Raw genomic sequence first — 23889 nt, 5'->3', positions numbered from 1 at the left:
TGGGCTGGCCATGACAGGGTCTTGATCTGGTGTTCCTCCATCCACACATTGATTGACCTGGCTGTGTGGAATGGAGCATTGTCCTGCTGGAAAAAACAATTCTCAAAAGTTGGGGAATAATTGCCAGAGCAGAAGGAAGCAGGTGTTCTTCCAGGATAACCTTGTACTTGGCTTGATTCATGTATCCTTCACAAAGACAAATCTGCCCGATTCCAGCCTTGCTGAAGCATCCCCGGATCATCACCAATCCTCCACCGAATTTCACAGTGTGTGCGAGACACTGTGGCTTGTAGGCCTCACCAGTTCTCTGTGTAACCATTAGACGACCAGGTGTTGGGCAAAGCTGAACATTTGACTCGTCTGAGAAGATGACCTTACTCCATTCCTCTACGGTCCAGTCCTTGTGGTCTTTTACAAACTTCAGCCTGGCTTTTCTTTGCTTCTCATTGATGAAGGGCTTTTTTCTAGCTTTGCACAACTTCAGCACTGCGTCTAGGAGCCTATTTCGAACCATCCTCGCGGTGCACTTCACCCCAGCTGCTGTTTGCCATTCTTTTTGCAGGTAATTTGATGTCAACCTACAGTTGTTGAGGGACATTCGAATGAGTTGTCATCTCGGTCAGTGGACTGTCATTTTCACCATCTGCCAGTTTGTAGTTTTGTTGTCCCCAATGTCTGTTGCTTGACCTTGTTCTTATGAACCACCGTCATTAATTTCCAGGATGGAAGCAACCTGACGCTCACTGTATCCCTCTGCGAGTAAAGCCAGAATTGAACCCTTCTTTTTCTCACTCAAAGCTTTTCTTTTCAACTCTTTTGTCATGCTGAATAGTTAAATTCAATTTACCTTTGAGGTACTAATTGCCACAAACTGTTTTTGCCATCCAGCTTGTCCTATTGCAAGAGGATAGTGATGACAACAGCAGTGTTTTTTATACTTTTCCTCATTAAATTAGATTTGGTTCAGGTAATCAGTACCTCATTAAGTAAAATGAGGTGTACCTGTGTTGGAATTTAACAGACACTGGAATGAAATAGCTGCCATACATGTAGAGATGCTGATATTTGAAAAATCCAAAGCTGTATATTAGGAATGTACCGATACCGGTATCCGGCCGATACTTCATATTCAAGTTCAAAAGGTTTATTTGTCATTTGTAATAACAAGTTATGGCAATGAAATGCTTGGTTTTCATGTACTTGTAGAAATATGCCGATACCAAGTCATGGAAACATTTAGTGAAACTCAATGGTCTCGATGTCACCCCGCGACACGTAAGTATAGAATATAGAACTCTGATTTGTAGAGCGGAACTAGGAGATGTCAGCAATGACACAAGTAGAGTGCAAGCTCTGCCAAATTGTCAAGAGGAAAGGAAAACACAACACAGCGCAGAGTTCAATGAGTATGCTTATAAAATTACATAAAATAATACATTACTGTCACTCGTGTCACTGCTAGCGGTTTGTCCTTTCTGGTATTGCCTCAGCTAACTTTAGTCACGTCATGGTTACTACATCCATATTTAATTTTTACTGTGGGTGAAACGTTATTCACCTTGAGCAACAAAAATAAAACTTCAGATCTTCGTATTTTGCCTTCAAAATAAAAGCCTGCGATGGGCTGTGTGTATTGTTTATATTTTCAAAGGAAAAATGATGTGGGGTAAAATATAAATTAAACAAATTACTATTTAAATAATACATTACATAAGATAAAGATTATAATAAGGTGGAGCACATTCAGAAATAGTTAGATAATGTAGCTTTCTAATATAAAGAACATTTTGTTATTGTTGTAAATTTGCTTTTGCTCATTAGGTTTAGAGAGGGATTGTGTTATAAATCTGGGAGGCGATTCATGAACAGTTTTAAATAATTATTAATTGACGGGGGACATAGTAGGGAATGATGTTTAATAATCACTGTCAAATAATGCTAAGTTAACTTGGAAGAGAGACTGATGTAAAGGGATGACGTTATTGTAATACATAAAACGTTTGGTAGCATCACATAGTTGGTTTCAGGAGGCTGCTACAAGGATGTTGCTTAGGCTGTGGTGACGAGTTGTTTTGTGTGTGGCCAGTATGCCAAAGATAAAAGCAGAAACAACTAATTTGTCATTGGAAATAAAAACGTTGTATTCAACAATGAAATCTACTGAAATGTATGTATTAATGTAACGAGAAGTAAGTTATTTCTTTGGCCAGTAAAAAATATGCTTTGCTACTGGATTTTTTCATCTACCAGTCCCCCTGGAAGTTGAGCCAAAACGTTAATTTCAGACACTGTATGCCAGTATTGGGACTGATTAGGACACGCTAACCTGTCATAAAATTGCGTCTCAACATTAGATTGTTTTGTCATGCATTAACATCACGCCAAGTTTGAATATTTCGCTATACACCACTAAGCATTGTGTTTAACTGAGTAACATTTCTTATTAAGTTTACTTCTACCACAGTAGCATCAATGAACTGTATGGCTTTTTCCACTGGCTGTTTTACAGCCAGTGGCTGTAGTATCTTACTACTTGGAAAAGTCATAAGAATTGAGCAATTGCTAGCGAGACTGAAGACAAACTTTACACTGAGAAAGCTATTTATTTCATGGCATGACAACCTTTTTTCCCTTTCATTCATGAATGACATTGATACAATAAATATCAATATACTGATTTATTGACTTTTTCGTCAAGTGAAAAAACGAGAGAATCGTGGAAACACCAGAACTGGTTCCACAACATGTTTATAGGGGACAAATTCCTACCTAGTGCTGCTTTGAGTTCTTGTTATCGTTACTCGGTATCGGCAAGTACCTAAATATAAGTACTTGTACTCGGTCTGAAAAAAAGTGGTATCGGTGCATCCCTTCTATATGTTTTACAGTGAGTCTGTACTTTCTATACTATATTTTTTACAGTGAGTCAGATTTTTTTTTTTTCGTATTTCCTGCTGTTTTGTTGTCCCGTTCTTCAGTCCTTAAGTTTATCCTGATTGGTCTTGTAAGTCTTTCTTCACATATTATTGTCTTAGACTTTATTCATAATCATTTAAATGAATGTAACATGAAATAGAATTGCTACCTATATTGATGCCAACTTTGGTATTTGGCCGTTTCTCTCGCTCTTCATTGCAGATTCTCTAAAGCTCTGTCAGATTGAATAGGTAGTGTCAGTTTTCTGTGATCTTCAGGTGTCTCTACTGATGTTCAAATGGTTTCAAGTTTGTATTTTTGTTTCAAGTCTACTGAAAGTACTCTGAGGGCTTTTTGATATCATTTTTTTCTTAAACTACCATGATGCAAAACAGTTTTCTCCTCTTGTCCCTCATCTCACTTTTAGCAGACTCATGGGACGCCTTGCATGTCACCATAGCAACCTGACTCACTTTATCTTTGACTTAGAATCATTATTTTACAACTCTTTCCCATTCTGTTTCAGACTGGTAGTATTTTGCGTTGGTATGTTTTCTAGGTACTGAGCCACTGAAGTATACTTTAAGTACTCCATCCATCAGCCTTTCCAGAGAGAGCATTACATTGTGGATTTTGTTGTCATCTTGAGCCACAAAACATAGCCTACATTTTATTTCATTTTTACATAAAAACTATTTTGAAAGAAGGAGAACTGCAGCTGGGAAAAATAGGAATTTGGGGCAGAAACACTGAAGACTGTCTATGGACTATAGACACAAAACAAAGAAATTGACCTTCTTTCTCCTCTGCCAATTACTTTCCATTTCTTTTTTATTCTATCTTTGGATTTGTCTTCCTTTCTTTATATATTGGCACATTTCTTCCATTCTCTCTTCCTCCTCCTACTTGAGCAGGATTGAAGTGTGATAAAGGGCATGTTTTTTTCCCCAACATGCCACAAAGAGATTTATGCGGTAGCGGCTGCAATAGACAGAACTTCAATAAGCCACTGGGCTTTTTTACGAGTTGTTCAGGTGGACTATTGGAGATGAATTTCAGTCTTTTGGCCTCTGTTCATTATGAATGTATATCTGGATAGCTGCTGAACTTTTTGTTGACATGGCTTTAGTGCGTTATTATCTAAGATCTCATTGTTTCCATGTCATTGATTCATACACTCATTTGAAAATTAATCTTTAAACGGAATTGATCATAGAATATGATGATAGATGCTGCACTAAGTATTGTTTTACTGAATGTTTAATATTATGAGCTCCCTTGTTTCCAAGATGTACTCATAGCTGTTGATAGATCATAATGGTAGCAGAGCCATCTGAATTATGAAAACTGTGATTCTGCTACTCAAAGGACTCATTTTAGTATTTCGGAATTTGGGAAAAGTTACAGTATGTATTTTGTTAAACTTCATGTATAATGTCATAGATGTCAGACAAAACTAGACTTTGTAGGCTATACATATCATCTGTGCATAGGTTACGTGTGCTCGCCATAGAAACTACATCAAACTGAATTCTTTATGAGCCTTAAAAGCAGTAATACATTTCTGACCCCTAAAATTGCTGACCATGGTCATTTTTGTTTGTTCCAAATATTTTTTGTAGAACACACACCAAGACACACACACACAAAGACAAAGAATCATACAAAAATTAGGTGTTTTTATTTATTTGTTTTACAGACAAAAATAAAAATGTTGAAGTGTTTCGACATGATTTACAGTCACCTCCAAAACGATTGACACCATTGATAAAGAGGAGCAGACTATAAAATAAATAACATGGGTGAAAGGGCCTCATACTTAAAATCCTGTTTTGTTTCCCACGCGATAGTGACTGGTATAAAATATATAAATGTAAATCTTAAAGTTGGATCTACTTCATGAACCCATCTGACATTGACAGTTTCTATAGGACTGTAATATCCCATACTAAGCTGGAAGACAGGCAATTTGTCCATGCAGACTGTTTTTAAAACCATTTGAACCTTACACCAAACTGTAATAAAACGTCCACCAAACTGTATTACACCAAACTGTAATAAAACGTCCAAGCCCAGCAGTGAATGATAGCCAGAATTAGCTAGAATCTTTCACAAACCTAAACCGGCAAGGCTCTTAATGTAACATTCAAAACTTAATTAATTAATAAATGTTTTCCTTTTCTTCCTTCTAGCAGTGACTTTGCTAATGCACATTAGTTTAATGTACTTACTAGTACTGCAATTTGTGTTTCTTCCACCTAGCTTTAGATGAGTGCACTGAATGTAAATCGCTCTAGATAAGAGCATCTGCCAAAGGACTAAAGTAAAAAGAAATCTCCAAAAAAAAATGTTGCACTGCGTTTCGGACAGCTCCAGGTAGAAACGTATGTAGTAGGAAGTTAGGGAAACGGTAAATAGATAAAGGAATAGCAGAGCAGTTTGAACTATTTTGCTTTCTTGGGTTAAGGTTGGAGTGATTAGTGCTTTACATTTAACATACAAAATGTGCTATCAGTTGTGAAACATAATGCATGGATAGAATACGCAATCAGGTTGTGAGTGAAGAAGAAAGATCCCCAGAATAGTTCCCTCTCTGAAAGGTCCCCTTGGGGAAGAGTCCCAAGACACTCAACACTCGCACACATGTATCCTGTCATTCAGTTTGCAATAAAGTGGCTCCGTTATATCCGGTCCTGTTGTAATGACTCTGTTCTGTTCCCCTCTTCCACTACAGGAGACATGCCTCTCTGCCCATTGATGTCACCGATAACCCTTCCAGTCTGGTGTTGGCCGGCTGCAGGAGAGGATTTCCTAGCCGCAAGTGGAAGTCTGCCTCTTTAGGGTATGTTAGCATCATTGCAGTGCTGATGTGTCAGGTGTGTTCTACGTCAGTGGCACTGACTAACTGACCGTCTTTAATCACAACATGACCCATCAAATGCCAGTTGACTAAGTGTTTAATATGTTCTGAAAGCAGTTTTCACCTTTCGGTGGATCTTCTGCGTCATGTTTAGGTCTCTTGACATTTTCTAGCTTGTTGCGACAGATCCACCTGGGAGATGTGGGGTTTTCCCTCCAGACTCATTATAATGTCCACATTTCGTAGGCTTCCTCATTTCGTCCACAAATGAGATGATGTCGTTGTGTAATACCCGCCCCTTATGGCTACATTAGCCGTGATTGGGCCGGAGCCTGAGAGCCTCTCAACAAGCAACAAAAGATGAACGAGATGAGAGTGCAAAGAGCACAAATTCATGCATGCACACACAAATGCATGTCAAAGATGCACGCCCACACTCCAGAGGCACACACAGACAAAGTAGTACACACGCACACTGTTTCAAATGGAGTTTGATGGAGGTTTTAAAGTCTGTGTGCTGTGTTTTATCATCAAATGGAAATGAGCTCCCACTCCTTAACCTGCCCTCCTTGTTACAAAATAATCTGCCTAACTCCTACCGGGCCCATTTGAAGGATGTTTACCAGCTGCGTCCATGTCGTGTTTATGTGGAAAGAAGAGGGCAAGGGCAGGAAAATGGGTGTCTAATATTTCAAATGGGAATGATGTTGTGAAGTGTGTCATTAACCACATTTCCGTCCATGAGTTTTTATGCCAGTGAATTCATGTAAAAACAAATAAATCGTGCGAGGTAAGATGGGAACAGGACTTGTTTTTTTTGTGTCTGTAAAGTTAATAAAGCCTTTAATAGTGGCGGAAATGCCTCGCTGAGTAAATATGGACATGATAACCATTCCTTGGTAAACTTGGAGTCACGTATTGATTATGTTCTATGGTCCTCCCACTTTTGTTTTGGAATTTATTAGGTGACAGGTCAGGATTTACAACCAAGTTATAGATATGACAACTTTATTGTTGATTATGCTAATTTGTCCAATTAAAATGGGGTGGATAAAAGGCAATAATTCCTACACGGTCCCTTACCTGTGGTATTTATGGCTGGCGAAGACCCAACCCAAAAATCATCTGGGAGCATGAACAGTGATATACAGCTTCCTTTTATTGTTCGTTTCCAATGATTATTGAGTTATTTTGGTGACATGAGGATTGATGTGTGGTTGTCGCTGGACAAATACAATTGGGGAGGTTTAGGGGAGCAGACCCACATTGACTTTGCAATCTGTCGACTAGAACGTGTCAAGACTAGTGTGCACCTTTGCAATTTAATAGTTTTTGCGGCAATATCAGCTGAGTTCAGAGTTGAAAATGCAATGAAAAGACATCACATTTTTACTCCAACATATTTTAGACTGAAACATATTTTGCTTCACCTTTATTGTACCAGGTAAGCTATTTGAGAACAGTCTAATTTGAAATTACAACGTGGTATATAGCATTAGCTTATTTTCTAAATTGCATGTATTGTAAGTAGGGCCATGTTGTTAATTGACGTGCTTGGCTAAACAAAGTTTACATGAATATAGACGAACATCTGTTGCTAATCGGATGGTATCCTAGTCTTCAGTTTAATTGCCATGGGGTGGTATGACATCTTACACAGGACTTGATTTTGACTTCACGGGTGTGTCGGATCACTTGCATTCTTTTTGTAATTACCCTTATAGAGGAAGGCTGTTACACGCTAATAGGTAAAATGAGTTATGACAGCCAAAACCATGATGAATGAAGTGGGATTGGCTGGCTCGACAGCTCTGTCTGTTTGTTGGCTGTGCTTCGTCATCCCACAGACTCATTATCATAATCAGTGCCTAATCACCAATCAGCTAACTGACGACAGCACAACAATCTGATATGCCCCTGGTGATTATTTGGACAGTTTACTGGTTTGTTTTTGTAGCTGTGGTAATTTACCCCATCAGGCGGTTAATACGATAAATGTGTTAGCATTATTAACAAGTGTTATTTACGGCAGCATTTCAGTGGCTTCGGAAAGTATTCAGACCTGTTCACTTTCTCCTAATTTTGTTGTGTTGAATACGCAAAGGGGCCATTTGTAAGATTTTCACTCTTCTACAAGAATCAGTGAAAAGAACACATCAGCAGGGAATGTTTTAAGTTAAGGTTTAAAAAAAAAATGTTGGTTAAAAAAAATCACAAGTGCCTGATATTCTGGTAATTTCTTTCCAGTCCGTCTATCAGTTTGCATTGACTGGCTAGCACCATCGCTACGGTAAAGCAGGGTAATGGGAATGTCATTCTATGGGGACACTTCTCAGTAGCAGGGACTAGATGACTGATCAGGATTGAGGCCAAGATAAATGGAGCAAAATACAGAGAGGTCCTTTAAGAAAACCTGATCTAGAGCACACAGAACCTGAGACTGGGGTGAAAATTAATCTCTCAGCACGACAACAACCCAAAGCACAACCCTAAGACAGCGCTGGAGTGGCTTTGGGACATGTCTGTTTATGTCCTTGAGTGGCCCAGAAAAGCTTGGAAACCCATTGAACTCCTGTTGAGAGATGAAGATCACAGTTCAATGTCGCTCCCAATCAAATTTTTACGGATCTTGAGAGGATCTACTAGAAAGAATGAGAGAAACTGCCCCAATCCAAAAGAGCCAGCAACAACATGAATGCACAGTGGCTAAAAGCTCCCTAATATGGTCAACATTTCGGAAAAGACCTAGAGAGGTGCCAGACCATTAGGGGTGGCCTGTCCTCTTTAGGCTGTGCCGGGTGAAGATTATAAGAGTTACCTTTTTGGCCACAGCATTATTTTTGCATGTTCAGATGATCAGCAGATCAGTTAATGCAGATCAGCTGCACAGCCAAGTAGACAAGGGCAGGTATTACCAGGTGGGGTGTGGGCAGTGACAGCAAGAATCATCAGGCAACAAACAGATCAGCAACACAACCCGGAGGACTTTGGACAGGGACAGTTGTGAGTTGCCAGATCAGGCCGGACAATGGCTGGGCTCATTTCATCATAAGTTTCAAAAGGACACCAGGAAAATTAGAGAGAGCCTTCCTTGGGTCCAAAACGAAACCTCAGCATATAATTAAAACAGGATAGACTGAGCCGGGGGTTCCGAAGGCACTGTGGCCTCATCTGACCGTATCCCTGGACAGGGGCATCCAGGCAGGAAGTAACGCCAGGCGCTCAAATGAAAGGAAGTCTGTAACACAACAAAATGTGGAGAAAGTAAATAGATCTGTTATTTTTCATTGCTACTGTGTATTAGAAGTACATGCAAAATAGGCTTTTTAAATACATGCATTAATTAAGTTGTTTGTCATTAGTGTTTAAATCCTTAATGAGTGTGTGTGTCATAGAATTGTTTTCACCCAATAAAAACTGTCTGATAAAAGCTGCGTTGCCACCGCAGGAACTAGGAACTTTTCCTGGAAATCGCTGCGTTTCCACCTTAGGAACCGGGGTCTAGAACCAGGAACTGCATTTTACCCCCAAAACAGTCCCTGCTTGGGAGGTAGGACTCTCCCAGAGTACCGGAACTTTTGGGGTGGAGCTTGCAGTGATGTACATTTCTGATTGGTCCAGCAGTAGTAGAGTTTACTCACAGAATTTTTCAAACGTCCTCAGCGGACTAAATGTACAGGAGTTATTAAAGGACTTTATTTTGCTTATCAAAAAAGAATAAGAGAACATATTATGGAGAGGAAATAGAGCGACAGATGGACCGACGACGAAGTCCAGGCCCTTATTGAGTGTTTATGCTGACGACCAAATCCAGCGAGAATTCGAAACGGCGATTCGTAATGATAAGGTGTACATGAAAATATCCTACAAGTTAGGTGAGCTGAACATTATTCACTCCGGAAAACAATGTATTGACACTTTTTGTTGCAAATCGTGAACTTCGACGCGACCGACCAGACATAATCACGTAGGCTGTTATCAGTGATCTGACTTATTCTCCCCTTCCTCACCAGATGGCATGAAAGGTAGCTAAAACTTTCTAGTAAGCATGTAATTGAAACTGTGATCAAGCTTTTGTAACACAAATAAAGAGGAAATGAAACGTTATTGGACAAAATCGTAAGCCTCTTTGTGTTTTGCACCTACATTTATGCAGATAAATAGTTGTGGAACCAAATACGTGTTTATATTGGCTGTTTGTGTAAATCTGAAAATAGAACAACTTCCACACACTGTCTTGCTCACTGCTGAAATATTTATTAAATCTCAACGTTTGCAGAAATTGTGTACAGTGACACACCGTAGTAATGCTGACTCCAATTGAGAAATGCTCCTGTTGTTGGTTGCAGGTTTCCATTAGTGCAATGACGAACCTTTTGTGAATGGGGACACGACGGCGATGTCATGTCACCCCAGTTATGGTTGCAATCGATGGCACAGGTACAGAAACGTGTCCTTAAATTCTTAATCCACTTGGCCTCTGTGAAAGTTGAAACCACGGTTTCCCACTGTTTGTGTACCCAAACGGATGGAGAAACACGATGCATTCTGTAGTACTTGCATATCTGAAACACACACAAAAAGGTGCCAATAATAAGTCGATGTAGTTTACAGTAACATTGTTCCCAATTGTAACGTACTTGAACGTAAATCGTAACATTCTCTTTTTGTGCGCGAAGACGTGAATCAGTCTCATCAGTCATCTCATTGTCAATCTCCGCGATTACTCGTAAAATCCGTTCACTTTGTTTTGCAACTCGACTATCATTTCAGGGATTTTGAATCTGCTTTGCTACTCCTGCTCGTCTGTTTTCCACCGTTGACTCAATGACCACATTTGCAAACCAATCAATCATGATCAACACAATCTCCCCAGTTGCTGTGGTGTTGCAGTGTCCCATAAATAATAAAAATGCCTGTCCGTCGGTTTGATTGGCGTATGGTGCATACGTCAGAGTAAGAACATACGTCAGTGGACTGTTTAGCCTAATCTTCGCAGGTCTTCAGACCGCGGTGGAAACGCACACAAAAATTTCGTTCCTTGAGTAGCAGTTCCTGGGAATCAAAGTTCCGGGTACTCTTTGGTGGAAATGCGGCTTTAGTTCTTTCTGATATTTTCTTTTCCTTAGTCCCCCATGTGTAGACTGTTTTGCTTGTTTTTTGAGGTTGCTTTCATCCTCACTCTTTTTTTCCCCTTTTTTCTTTGAACAATTTTGTTTATTTCTATTAGAAATCTAAGATCATGCAGAAAACATACTATATAAAAACGACCATATACCCAGATCATTTATATATATCTATGGTCAAACGACTTTGGACTAACCGACAGACTTCAGTCTGTCAGGTTAGACAACCTCACCTCCTCCACCCTGATCCTGAACACTGGTGTTCCGCAAGGCTGTTTGCTGAGCCCACTCTTGTACTCCCTCTTCACCCACAACTCCTGTACACAGTTCCAACATCATTGTCAAGTTCGCAGACGATACCAGGATGGTAGGCCTGGTCAGTGACAATCACGAGTCAGCCTACAGGGAGGAGGTCAAGTGGTGCGCTGATAACAACCTGGCCCTCAATGCAAAGAACCTAGGAGCTTAATGTGGATTCGGGTCATTGACCAGGTCCTGCCAGATCTCATCAATGGCACTGAGGTGGAGTGTCCAGCTCTGTGGACATCTCTTGGACCCTCAACTCCTGAACCATGGTCAAAAAGGTGCAGCACTTTTTGAGGAGGCTGAGGAAGGCCGCTTGTCTTCCTAGATCCTCGTGAACTTCTACCGCTGAATAATCGAGAGCAGTTTAACGAACTGTGCCACAGTGTGGTTTGGCGGATGCTCCGTGGACGACCGGAAGACCCTGCAACGGTTGGTGAAAACCGTCCAGTTCTTAGCCATCGTGGACCTTCAGTACAAGCGGTGTCTGCACAGGGCGTGTGTTATCATCAGTGACCTTTCACACTGATGCCACAAACTGTTTGCCTGCCTACTATCAGGCATGCGGTACAGATATCTTCGTTCCCGCACCAGCAGGCTCAGGAACAGCTTCTTTCCATCCACTGAAACCCTGCTGAACTCTGTTACCCATCACCAACCATACCCTCCCACCACTTAGTACTGCCTCTCAGGGATCTTGTTGCACTACTCCCTTGTACTACTTTTCTACCTCGAGAACCTCATTGTTGCTATCCCTGCCTTTTAGTTGCACATGCCACCCACTTGCTCGTACATATACTAAATACTTAAATACGTAGATTTTCTGCCCTCCCCCTGTTTGCCTTCATTGCATATTTAGAATTGCCCTTTCACACTATTTGCCTTCATTGCACATTTATATATTCCACTTGTAACTTCCACTTTACTTAATTCTTGTATATTTCCTGCCCTCTTCTGTTTGCACTTCTGATTAGATGCTAACTGCATTTCGTTGTACTGTACTCGTACTGTTCAATGACAAAGTTGAATCTAATCTAAAAAGTATGTGGAGATCCCTACTAATTATTGAGTTCAGGTGTTTCAGCCACACCCATTGCTCACAAGTGCATAAAATCTAGCACATAGCCATGAATTCTCCATAGACAAACACTGGCAGTACAAAGGGTCATACTGAAGAGCTCATTGACTTTAAACGTGGCACTTTCATAGGATGCCACAAGTCAGTTTGTGAAATTTCTGCCCTACTAAATCTGCCCCGGTCAAATGTAAGTGCTATAATTGTGAAGTGGAAGCATCTTGGAACAACAACAATCACAAAATGGTAGACTGCGTAAACTCACTGAGTGCGGGAGTGTGTAACCTCTAAAAATTGGTTATCATCTGTTGCATCACTCACCACAGAGTACCAAACTGCCTCTGGAAGCAACATCTGCACAAGAACTGTGTGTTGGGAGCTTCACGAAAAGTGTTTCCATGGCCGAGCAGCTGTATGCAAGCCTCTTATCAACACACCCAAAGTGTCAGCTGGAGTGGTGTGAACCTCAGCCCCACTAGATTCTGGAGCAGTGGAAACGTGTTCTCTGGAGTGATGAATCACTGTTTTCTGTCAAATATTTCAGTACTCAACATCTGATGCTGTTTTAAAATTGTTGTTTTTGTTGTGAGCATTGTTCATATCCAAAAGTAATCTCATGTATAATCTGCTTGAGACAGATGTAAAAAACCAAAACAAATCTGCAACATCCTAAATACAGATTATTTGTCCACATCAAGTCTTAAGTGTCAGTGTTAATGCGAAGGATGCCGTATTCACTAAGATTAGTGCTTGTAAATATAAATGAAGCAATCTGTGAGTAGCCATCCCTTTCGCGCTAAGCAACACAGTTAATATTAAAGACTAATTGCACAAATATACCCCAAGGAGGAACTTGTTCAAGGCAAGTCTCTACTTTTTTAGTCTCTCTCTCGGAGCATGAGATTCTACACCTAGATACAGTGCAATTTCAATGGAAGTCATTCAACTGAGGAAATTATTGGAAAAATGAAACACTGAAATTAATTGCTTCCTACCTTTTTTAGAAAAGGTTGAAAACAGATGCTTCCTTTGTTTCTATTAATTAAGTGGAATTCCTATGCATTTCCTGAGTGGACTGGCTTCAGTTGAAATTGACCAGGACCCTGATCGAGTATTCAGAAATGTTTTCCCTGTCTATTTCTTTATACCAACCAAAACATTTGATTACTGTACCTCATATATACAGTGGGGAGAACACGTATTTGATAAACTGCCGATTTGCAGGTTTTGCTAATTACAAAGCATGTAGAGGTCTGTAATTTTTATCATAGGTACACTTGTATGATTTTTTTTATTATTAATTTGCATTTTATTGCATGACATAAGTATTTGATGCCCTACCAACCAGTAAGAATTCCAACTGACTGACCTGTTCATTTTTCTTTAAGAAGCCCTCCTGTTCCCCACTCATTACCTGTATTAACTGCACCTGTTTGAACTCGTTACCTGTATAAAAGACACCTGTCCACACACTCAATCAAACAGGCTCCACCCTCTCCACAATGGCCTAGACCAGAGAGCTGTGTAAGGACATCAGGGTTAAAATTGTAGACCTGCACAAGGCTGGGATGGGCTACTGGACAATAGGCATGCAGTTTGGTGAGAATGCAACAACTGTTGGCGTAATTATTAGAAAATAGAAGAAGTTCAAGATGACGGTCAATCTCACTCGGTCTGGGGCTCCGTGCAAGATCTCACCTCGTGGGGCATCAATGATCATGAGGAAGGTGAGGGATCAGCCCAGAACTACACGGCAGGACCTGGTCAATGACCTGAAGAGAGCTGGGACCACAGTCTCAAAGAAAACCATTAGTAACACACTACGCCATCATGGATTAAAATCCTGCAGCGCACGCAAGGTCCCCCTGCTCAAGCCAGCGCATGTCCAGGCCCGTCTGAAGTTTGCCAATGACCATCTGGATGATCCAGAGGAGGAATGGGAGGTCATGTGGTCTGATGAGATTTTTTTTTAGCTTTTTGGTCTAAACTCCACTCGCCGTGTTTGCAGGAAGAAGAAGGATGAGTACAACCCCAATAACACCATCCCAACCGTGAAGCATGGAGGTGGAAACATCATTCTTTGGGGATGCTTTTCTGCAAAGGGAACAGGACAACTGCACCGTATTGAGGGGAGGATGGATGGTATCGCGAGATCTTGGCCAACAACCTCCTTCCCTCAGTAAGAGCATTGAAGATGGGTCGTGGCTGGGTCTTCCAGCAAGACAATGACCCGAAACAGCCAGGGCCGTAAGAAGCATCTCAAGGTCCTGGAGTGGCCTTGCCAGTCTCCAGACCTGAACCCAATAGAAAATCTTTGGAGGGAGCTGAAAGTCCGTACTGCCCAGCGACATCCCTGAAACCTGAAGGATCTGTATGGAGGAGTGGGCCAAAATCCCTGCTGAAGTGTGTGCAAACCTGGTCAAGAACTACAGGAAACATGATCTCTGTACTTGCAAACAAAGGTTTCTGGACCAAATATTAAGTTCTGCTTTTACTTATGTCATGCAATAAAGTGCAAATTAATTACTTAACAATCATACCACGTGATTTTCTGGATTTTTGTTTTAGATTCCTTCACTCACAGTTGAAGTACCTATGATAAAAATTACAGACTTCTACATGCTTGTAAGTGGGAAAACCTGCTAAATCGGCAGTGTATCAAATACTTTTTCTCCCCACTGTAAAAAAGAATTTAATTAATAATTTTCAGTCTAAGATTATTTTTTATTACTGTTTAACTCATCTAGTTGTAGTTATAATTATCATAGCTGTCAATACAACTTTTCCTCTGTCATTGCCTGTTTGTGCATTTAATTTACCATTATGACTTTATACCTTCAACATTTTCACTGGACTCTGGACCTTAAATTAAAATAAAGTCTTGACTCATGGAATCTGTAGACAGGAAAAGTTGTCATTTTGTGAATAATGGCTTGACTCCTGAACAGACTTTATCAGTTCCTCTAAATTCACTCTGTCCTCTCTCCTCTTCCTTCACTCTGGTCTTCTTTTTTTAGCCTCTCTGTCTCTTTTCTCTTTACCCCTTGCTTTTTTCCTCCCTCTTTCTTTTCTTTACCTCTGTCCCCCTCTCATCTCTTTTGTTTACCTCTAGTTCTCCCCTCTTTTCTATTTACTCCACTATCTTCTCCCCCCCAAATTCTCTTTTATCTCTATCCCTTTCCCTCACCTCTGTCCTGATCCCACCAGGACATTCTGGAAGATACTCCAGCGGACCAATTCTTCATCCCATTACTAACACGTCCTGATTGTGTAATTACATGTGTAGGTAAACAGTGTCTCATTCTCAATTGTGATCTGTGTCTTATTGAAATTCTTTGTTAATGTAGTTGTCAATAAATGACAGATTGGTCGTGTTTGTTGAAGTGTGTCGTAAGAGTACTATTATTTTGTTCCTATGGAGAATTTGAGAGGAAGTGGAGCAGGGAGCCAACCCAACAGGGACAGTAGATTGTAGCTCATTGTGTGACACATTAATTGCTGTATACAACGTATCAGCCATGGGGACCATAACACACAAAGGCATCCCAGAGACACTTAAAAGCGAATGGCACACTGCTGTGTTCATGTCTATCCGTGTGATTATTCTCCCTCATTAACAGGAAAACAACCTCAATTAATTCATCACCAGCACATGGAACATTTGAACAGAGAGCATGCTATTGGAAATGCAGATGGAAGTGCATTGTATTGACAGGGCGGTGTGTGCAGAAGCTTTAGTATTTACTACGTTGAGTTTCCGCGCTGTCTCCTCCAGTGCACTGGCCAGGATTTAGGTTCCCTCTTCGTCAGGCAGCAGAGCCTGGACAGGGTCTGGCACAGAATATAGACACAATCTCTCTCTGTCCCTTTGTGCCTCTCTCTCTCACTGTCTCTCTGTGATGGAAAATCAAACTACTGAACCCAAACTCTCTTTGTTATTTCCTGGAGAGGCAGCTAGGGGTAGAAAGGGTGTGTGTGAAGGGATGTGGAAGGTGTAAACCCCCACTCTCATTTCCACATGGCCTCCGTATTATTTGGCATTATAACAGTGCTCTTGGCGCTTCCTCTTTCCAGGCGTTCCGTGTTGGCCCAGCTCCGATTGGTGTCTCCAGGCCAGAGACCAAGCTAGGGATGGAGTGAAGGATTGGCCTGATCCACTTGCTCCGTTTTCTCCATTAATAATTCACAGGCTTTATTATGTTCATTATAGGGAAAGGCTATTTCAGAGGTAGGCTATGGTTAGGGCTTATCTCGGCAACCTCTGCAATGATAGCACATCTCAGTCTATTGATTAGTGGAGTGATCAGGCCTGCCCTCTGCCTGATAAAGGCTGTGCTGGCTGTGGTAGTTTTCTGCTGTTAGTGGCCACTGTTATTTGTTGAAAGCTGTGTTGATTGGCATGAGTTCTGGGCCGTCCAAAGTATACCAAATGGGCATTACCTGTCTGAACATTTTGAGTGCTCAGTAACTTAATTTGATTGATTTGTTACATTTTCCTATTAACAAGCATTTGAAGAAGACAAAAAGGAATATTACCAATTGAAATTCAAACAACATCTGTTGCGGGATCAATCGATTTTAGAGTTTAGCCTGTCATTAATTAATGTTGCATTTTACTTAATGGGTTGGGTATGAATCTAATTCATTGCTTTCTACTTCAACACAGATGAGCAGTTCCGCAGTAAAGTCAACCTGAGCATGAAAATCCAATTTCCAATAAATTACTTTAAATACATTTATTTTCCACATTTATGCCACATTCTTGGTTCTTAGATGTAAACTGAATTTTCAGATGACACATGATTATTATAAGGAAATGTGTTCAATAAATATTTCATATATGAAACACATACTTTTGTCCAACCATAAAAGATACTTCTATATATTTATATATAGAAAAATAACATGACACTACCTAAAATGGTTCTTTGGATATGAACACAATGCTTTTAGATCAACTAATACTGCATATTGACTTTACATATATCACCTGAAGCATGGATTACAATAGCTATTATTCCCAGGCCCCCTTTGGTCCCCAATCCATAATCAATCAATCAATCAAATGTTTGTTCACAAAGTGCTTATGCAGATATCCAGCCTCAAAGAGCAATAAGATGTTAACTAAAAGTTGCTATGAACATTTCATAGAAAGGTTAGAACCTAAGATAAAGCCTAGATAAGTGCCGAGGGACACTACAAAGGAGGAATTACAAGAATGACATTTTAAGATCATCAAAGTATTCAGACCCCTTCACTTTCCCATATTTTATTGTGTCATAGACTTAATTTATAATTAAATACACTGCTCCAAAAAATAGAAGGAACACGTAATCATCACTGTGTATCACCAAGTCATTTAAACTTCAGGGATATCAATCTGTCCAGTTAAGTTAGAAATCAGCCGTTTCATATCGTGGTTAATGATATTACATACTCAATATCATCTCACTCAATTTCAAACAAACTTCCGGTCGTACCTCTATAGATATTGCAACCTGGAATACACATCACAGTACTGTACTGATTTTGAATCAATGTCACCTGTTCTGGTGCAAATGAAAGTGACAACAAGTGCACTGAAGAGGCAACTGCAAGACAACCCCCAAAAAGGGAATGGTTGTGCAGGTGGTGGCCACAGACAATTGCTCTCTCCTTATCCTTCCTGACTGATTCTTCTCTAGTTTTGCCCTTTACTAGTTTATTTGACTGGTAGCATGAGGCAGTATCTGCATTCAGGTTGGACAGGTAGTCCAGCTCCTCCAGGATGGCCTGTCTATACATGCTGTCGCAAGAAGGTTTACTGTGTCTCCCAGTACAGTCTCAAAAGCATGGAGGAGATACCAGGAGACGGGCCATTACACGAGGAGAGCTGGACAGGGAATCAACCCAGCAGCGTGTCTGGTATCCGCTCCTTTGTGCGAGGAGGAACAGGGGGAGCACTGCCAGGGCCTTACAAAATTACCTCCAGCGGGCTACTGGTGTGCATGTTTCTGACCAAACGTCCTCTAGTGGGACCTGTGCTCACAGCCCAGCACCGTGCAGCTTGATTGGCATTTGCCAGAGAACACCAGAATTGGCAGGTCCACCATTGGTGCCCCGTTCTCTTCACAGATGAGAGCAGGTTTACACTGAGCACATGTGACCAATGTAACAATGCCCGACCTCATGTGGCCAGAGTGTGTAGGCAGTTCCTGGATGACGAAGGCATTGATGCCATTGACTGGCCCTCATGTTCCCCAGACCCTAATCCAATTGAAAAACTGATGCCCTGGTCCAGGTCTGGGAGGAGATCCCCCAGGACCCCATCTGCTGTCTCATCAGGAGCATGCCCAGACATTGTCGGCAATAAATACAGGCACGTGGGGGCTATACACACTACTGAGTCACATTACGTGTTGCAATGATGAAATTCAGTTGGAACAGCCTGTGATTTCAATTGTTTACTTAGATTTTCGGTGTGAGTTTTAATACAGCCTTCAATCAGTTGGTGATTTTGGTTCTCATTGATTGTTGTTACATCATTTTTTCTCAACTAATTTCATAACTAACTAATTAACTCTCACTACGGAGTTGTTGGATGCCATTTCACAAGAATTTAATTGTGCAGGATGACGCTGTGTTGTCTGGTGCATAGGCCTGTCACAATATCAGATTTTCACAACAAGTTTATCATGGCCAAAATAATTTGCTGTATCTATAGAGCAAAGTAAAAAAATGCTATCAGTCAAACTCAACTTCAACTCTGTTTAACGTGTTTGTTTTTTTTTGGCAAATTATAACTCTACAAATAAAAGAAGTATCAGCGTACACCAAGAACATTTGCACTTAATGGATTGTGAAAAGGCAACCAGATAAACTGCTAAACAAAACATCCACAAGGCCTAACACCAAGAGTTATTTTTTTTAAAAATGAAAACATTTTCGCCCTGTGAATAGGCTACGAAAAGGCGTTAATTGAAACACTAGTGTATAGGTCCAGACTCGTAGTTTAAGCACATGCATCATTTTGTCCATGAAAAAGCTAAGGAAAAATACTTTTTGGGAAAAATACTATGTCCTTTTTTCCATTTGAATAGGCTACAAAAACGGTGCGTCTTTTTAAATATCACGGTAATCATCAATAACGGTATAATGCAACACCCCTACCGGTGCATTTGAAATAAACCTTGAAACTTGAAACAATGTACAGTAAAGATTCTGATCTTTAATATAACGTAGCATCTGGCGGGCAGTCTCTCGAACCCGCGAACTTCGGCTCCCCAGGCGGGCTCCAAATAGAGATCACATTTTGAGGGGCCTTACCAAGGTCGCTACACTATTTAGTTTGAGACCCAATGTGTCATTTAGGTGTTCCCTTAATTTTTTTGAGCAGTGTATATTATTTTATTAGTCTACATGCAATACCAAAATGACAAATCCAAAACATTGACAAGCACAAGCACGTCTAATGTTTTTAGACATGCTTGTTTATTGACAATGAAAAACTTAAAATCTCATGTATGTAAGTAAATAGACTTTTTGCCATGACACTCCAAATTGAGCACAGGTGCATCCTGTGTCCTTGATCATCCTTGAAATGGATAAAACTTCAGAGTTTCTCTGCAGAGATACGAGAACCTGCCAGAAAGACAACCATCTCTGCAGCACTACATGATATATCATTCCATTTGGACTCTGAAAGCATGAAGAAAGAGGTTATCTTGCCAAATGAGACCCAAAATAACTATTAGGCCTGAATCCCTATTGCTACATCTGGTAATATTAAAGTTTACCTGGCTAATAGCATTCCTACAGTGAAGCATCATTCTGTGAGGATGCTTTTCAGTGGCAGGGACTGGCAGAGTGATCGTTTGAGGGAAGGATGAACAGAGCATAATACAGAGAGGTCCTTGAAGAAAACCTGATTCAGTGTGCACAGGGCCACAGACCGGGGCAGAGATTCATCCTTCAACACTACTGTTGTTTACTCCTTGGGGTTTAAGGCCGGGTGTTTTTGTAAAAGCACTTTGTGACAACTGCTGTTGTAAAAAGGGCTTTATAAATGAATTTGACTGATTGATTGATTGACAACGGCCCTTGAATGGATCTTCAAGGAAGAATAGGAGAAACTGTCCAAATGTAGATGTGCAATGCTGTTATAGTCATACCCAGAAAGACGGAAAGTGATCGCTAAGGAGCTTCTACTAAGTACCCGGTAAAGGGTCTAAATACCTTCTGAGAATATGAAGGGGTCTAAATAGTTTCTGAAGCCACTCCATTTACCTGTTCCTATGACCAGCGGGTGGAATAATACAATTGGGAACTAGTGACCTCTGACCAGATCAGCAAGACAACTAAATGGACTTTGGACAAGGGACAGCTAGGATTCTTTAGGCCAGGTAGTCCTGAGGCATGATCCAAGGGCTCAAGTCCTCTTACTAGACACCAGAAAACATACAGGGGTCATTCATTAGATGAAACAATATATAAGATAAGACAGGACAGACTGACCATAGACCCCAACAGGGCAGCAAGTAGCTCCATCCAGTTTAAGTAAGCATAGACCATAGACTAAAAACAGCCTGGAGGCAAAACCGATTATAGAGTTCTCTCCCATTGCACAAGCCCTAGAAGTGCTTGAAGTTGGAGAGAGATCTAATGGGTGACTCACTCAAAATGCCAAACATGTCATGATGCAATATTACAGAGATGAGAAGAAAATATGTTTCACTTTATTTCATGTTTCTCTTGACTATTATGTTTAATATTCTACCAATTGTTTTCTCAATTGTCATTTATTACTCTCAAGTTTGCAAATTATCTTGGAATAACAACAAAAATGGATGTTTTGAATATATTTCAATTGAACAATTATATCATTAGACATGTTTTGGTTTGGAATGTTTTTTTGTGCGATTTCCCTTTAATAGTGCATCTATCCCATTATCTTTGAATCTAGCAGAAAGGACTGTGAAGGTCTTACGATGGTTCTGTAATGCAGTTTCCAATAATAACAAATGATACAGCTTATACACATACCAGGCAAGCATACTTTGTATTTCTGAGAAGGTTTCAGTGAAGTTCAAACTTTTTTTGTCAACGCACAAAACAGTAATCATTAAACTGGCTTCACGCTGAGAGAGACAAGTGAGCTCCTCACACAGAGAGAAAGGAGTAACCCTAATGGAAATGAGTTGCCTGATGTTCTAGGATTGGCTTTTTCAGACAATAATGAGTAATAGGGGTTGGATAATGTCAATGTTACATTGATTTAACAGGGGTTGGATAATGTCAATGTTACATTCGTTAGAGAGTAAATACAAGGATTTGTGGTGTCTTGAAATGAGATACCTGTTTTGAAGTATCCCTTTTTATATATTAGTTGGTTACAATTTCCATGAATCCATTTGAAGTTTCTGAACAGTATTCTTGGAATTAAAGGATGATGAAGCCATTTTTTCATTTGTTGAAAAAAACTGTATAGAACAATTGTAGTAAAGTATGCTTTGTACAAATAGACACCATGAAATGCTTTTGTTTGATTCAAATAGCTATGCTATGTAACGCTGGCATAATTCAGTCAGTTTGGAACAGGTCTTTGTTGTACCAATACTACATAATCAGGTCTAAGATCTGATATATAACACAACAAATGACGCATCCATTTCTGCATTACAACTTAAGATATTACCGAGAATACCTTTTAAAAAATGCTTAGCATTTTGGTATACTAAATGGTCAGGGCAATCAGCATAAATAAAACAGCCTGGGAAGTTTGAGCCCCTGGTGAGATACCGCAATATAATGGATGGATGTATTTCAAAAGAAAACATTAACATGATAAAACAAATTAAACAGAAAACAGTGGACTGGGGGCTGGGGTTGAGATTGTTTGTATTAGTTCTGAACTCCTTGTCAGTGAACAATGGATGGTTGGAGATGTTTTTTTCTCCAGTTATGTGGGGGTGGGGTCAAGGGGGAAAGCTGTATGGTTTGATTTGGTTGGTGGGTGTCCATGGGATGGGTAGCAGGGACACAACCAATGTACAAATGGTGGATCAGAAATAAATGGTTACAATGTTTAAACCAATCATTGGGAAGCAATCAATCATCCAATGTTTTGTTGTAAAGCACAGACAGGGTTTTTAAGACAATTTGTACATTTATTGCAATACTCTAGGGCTATGTTAGAAATCTGATTTGAACTTTATATACTTGGAAAGAATAACAAATGGATTTGTAAGATGTCAAGAAGTTGTCATCTAGGGTAGTTTTTCAATAATCTGATTACGATTGTTTTTATGAAAGCGTAACATAATTCATATAATTTTAATGGAACATCCAGACCACATGTTGATAACATTATGGGAAAGGGGAATGTTCTGGGCTGTGCCCAGAGTGGCTGCTAGTGCAAACTATAATGAAAGTGCATAGCAATCACATAAGCATAGGATGTTGTATTTTATTTACTACTGTCCCTATTGTAAAGTTTTTTTCCACCAGGTGGGAAGTTACTAGTCAACAAAAATGATTTTAATGGTCTGTGAGAGAAAGGGAGAAAGATGTCCATAATGTCTGAGAGTTCTTGGTTGAAGCTTTGTGCCTTTTGATGTTCAGAGCTTCTGTTTTGTTATCAAGTTCTATAGGTGTTAATTATAGCCTCTATGCCTCCATCAGTGGGACTAAATGCCTACATCTTCGATGAAAGGTGGCGGGGGCATCAGCCATGAGTGAGTACGCATTGTCTATCTGTAAACCATCTAGATTAGCATCATTTCATTTTGATTCCTTATCTTGTATATTCATCACACTGTGTGCATGTGCGTGCGTGCGTACCGCAGTAAATACACTGCTCAAAAAAATTTAAGGGAACACGTAATCATCACAGTTTTGCAGGTGGTGGCCACAGACAATTGCTCTCTCTTTATCCTCCCTGAATGATTCTTCTCTAGTTTTGCTTTTTGCTTATGCCCTTGTCACTACTGGTAGCATGAGGTGGTAGCTGCAGCCTATTCAGATTGCACAGGCAGTTCAGCTCCTCCAGGATGGCACATCCAATATGTGCCGTTGCAAGAAGATTTGCTGTATCTCCCAGATCAGTCTCAAGAGCATGGAATAGATACCATGAGACGGTCTATTACACGAGGAGAGCTGGACAGGGCTGTAGAAGGGCAACAACCCAGCAGCAGGAACGGTATTTCCTCCTTTTTGCGAGGAAGAACAGGAGGAGCACTTCCAGTGCCCTACAAAATGACCTCTAACAGTCTACTGGTGTCCATGTTTCTGACCAAACTGTCAGAAATGAACTCCATGAGGGGCCTGACGTCCTCTATTGGGCCTGTGCTCATAGCCTAGCACCATGTAGCTCAATTGGCATTCCCCAGAGAACTCTGGGGAATTGGCAGGTTCATCATTGGTGCTGCGTTCTCTTCACAGAGAAGGTTCACAATGAACATGTGACAGACGTGAAAGTGTCTGGAGACGCCTTGGTGAACGTTATGCTGCCTGCAACATCCTCCAGCATGACCGGTTTGGCGCTGGGTCTGTGATTTTCTGGGGGCATATCCTTGGAGGGTCCTTAATAGGAACATACGGTCGAAAATCAAGGGAGAAAGAGAAGCTTCATT

The 23889-nt window shown here is 40.5% G+C and overlaps 1 protein-coding gene across 4 annotated transcripts in view; it reads left to right on the top strand.

Annotated features, from left to right (window-relative positions):
• Window positions 1-23889, top strand: part of LOC105029144 (IQ motif and SEC7 domain-containing protein 1) — a 174811-nt gene that overhangs the window by 52438 nt on the left and 98484 nt on the right. For all 4 annotated transcript variants that reach the window (XM_020051665.2, XM_013132417.3, XM_013132419.3 and 1 more), the window contains exon 3: window positions 5651-5758. In XM_020051665.2, the coding sequence (XP_019907224.2) occupies window positions 5651-5758 (108 nt within the window). The remainder of the gene's footprint in view (window positions 1-5650; window positions 5759-23889) is intronic.

This window comes from Esox lucius, chromosome 12, assembly GCF_011004845.1.
Source record: "Esox lucius isolate fEsoLuc1 chromosome 12, fEsoLuc1.pri, whole genome shotgun sequence".
NCBI lineage: Eukaryota > Metazoa > Chordata > Actinopteri > Esociformes > Esocidae > Esox > Esox lucius.
This window is presented reverse-complemented; position numbering and strand designations above follow the sequence as displayed.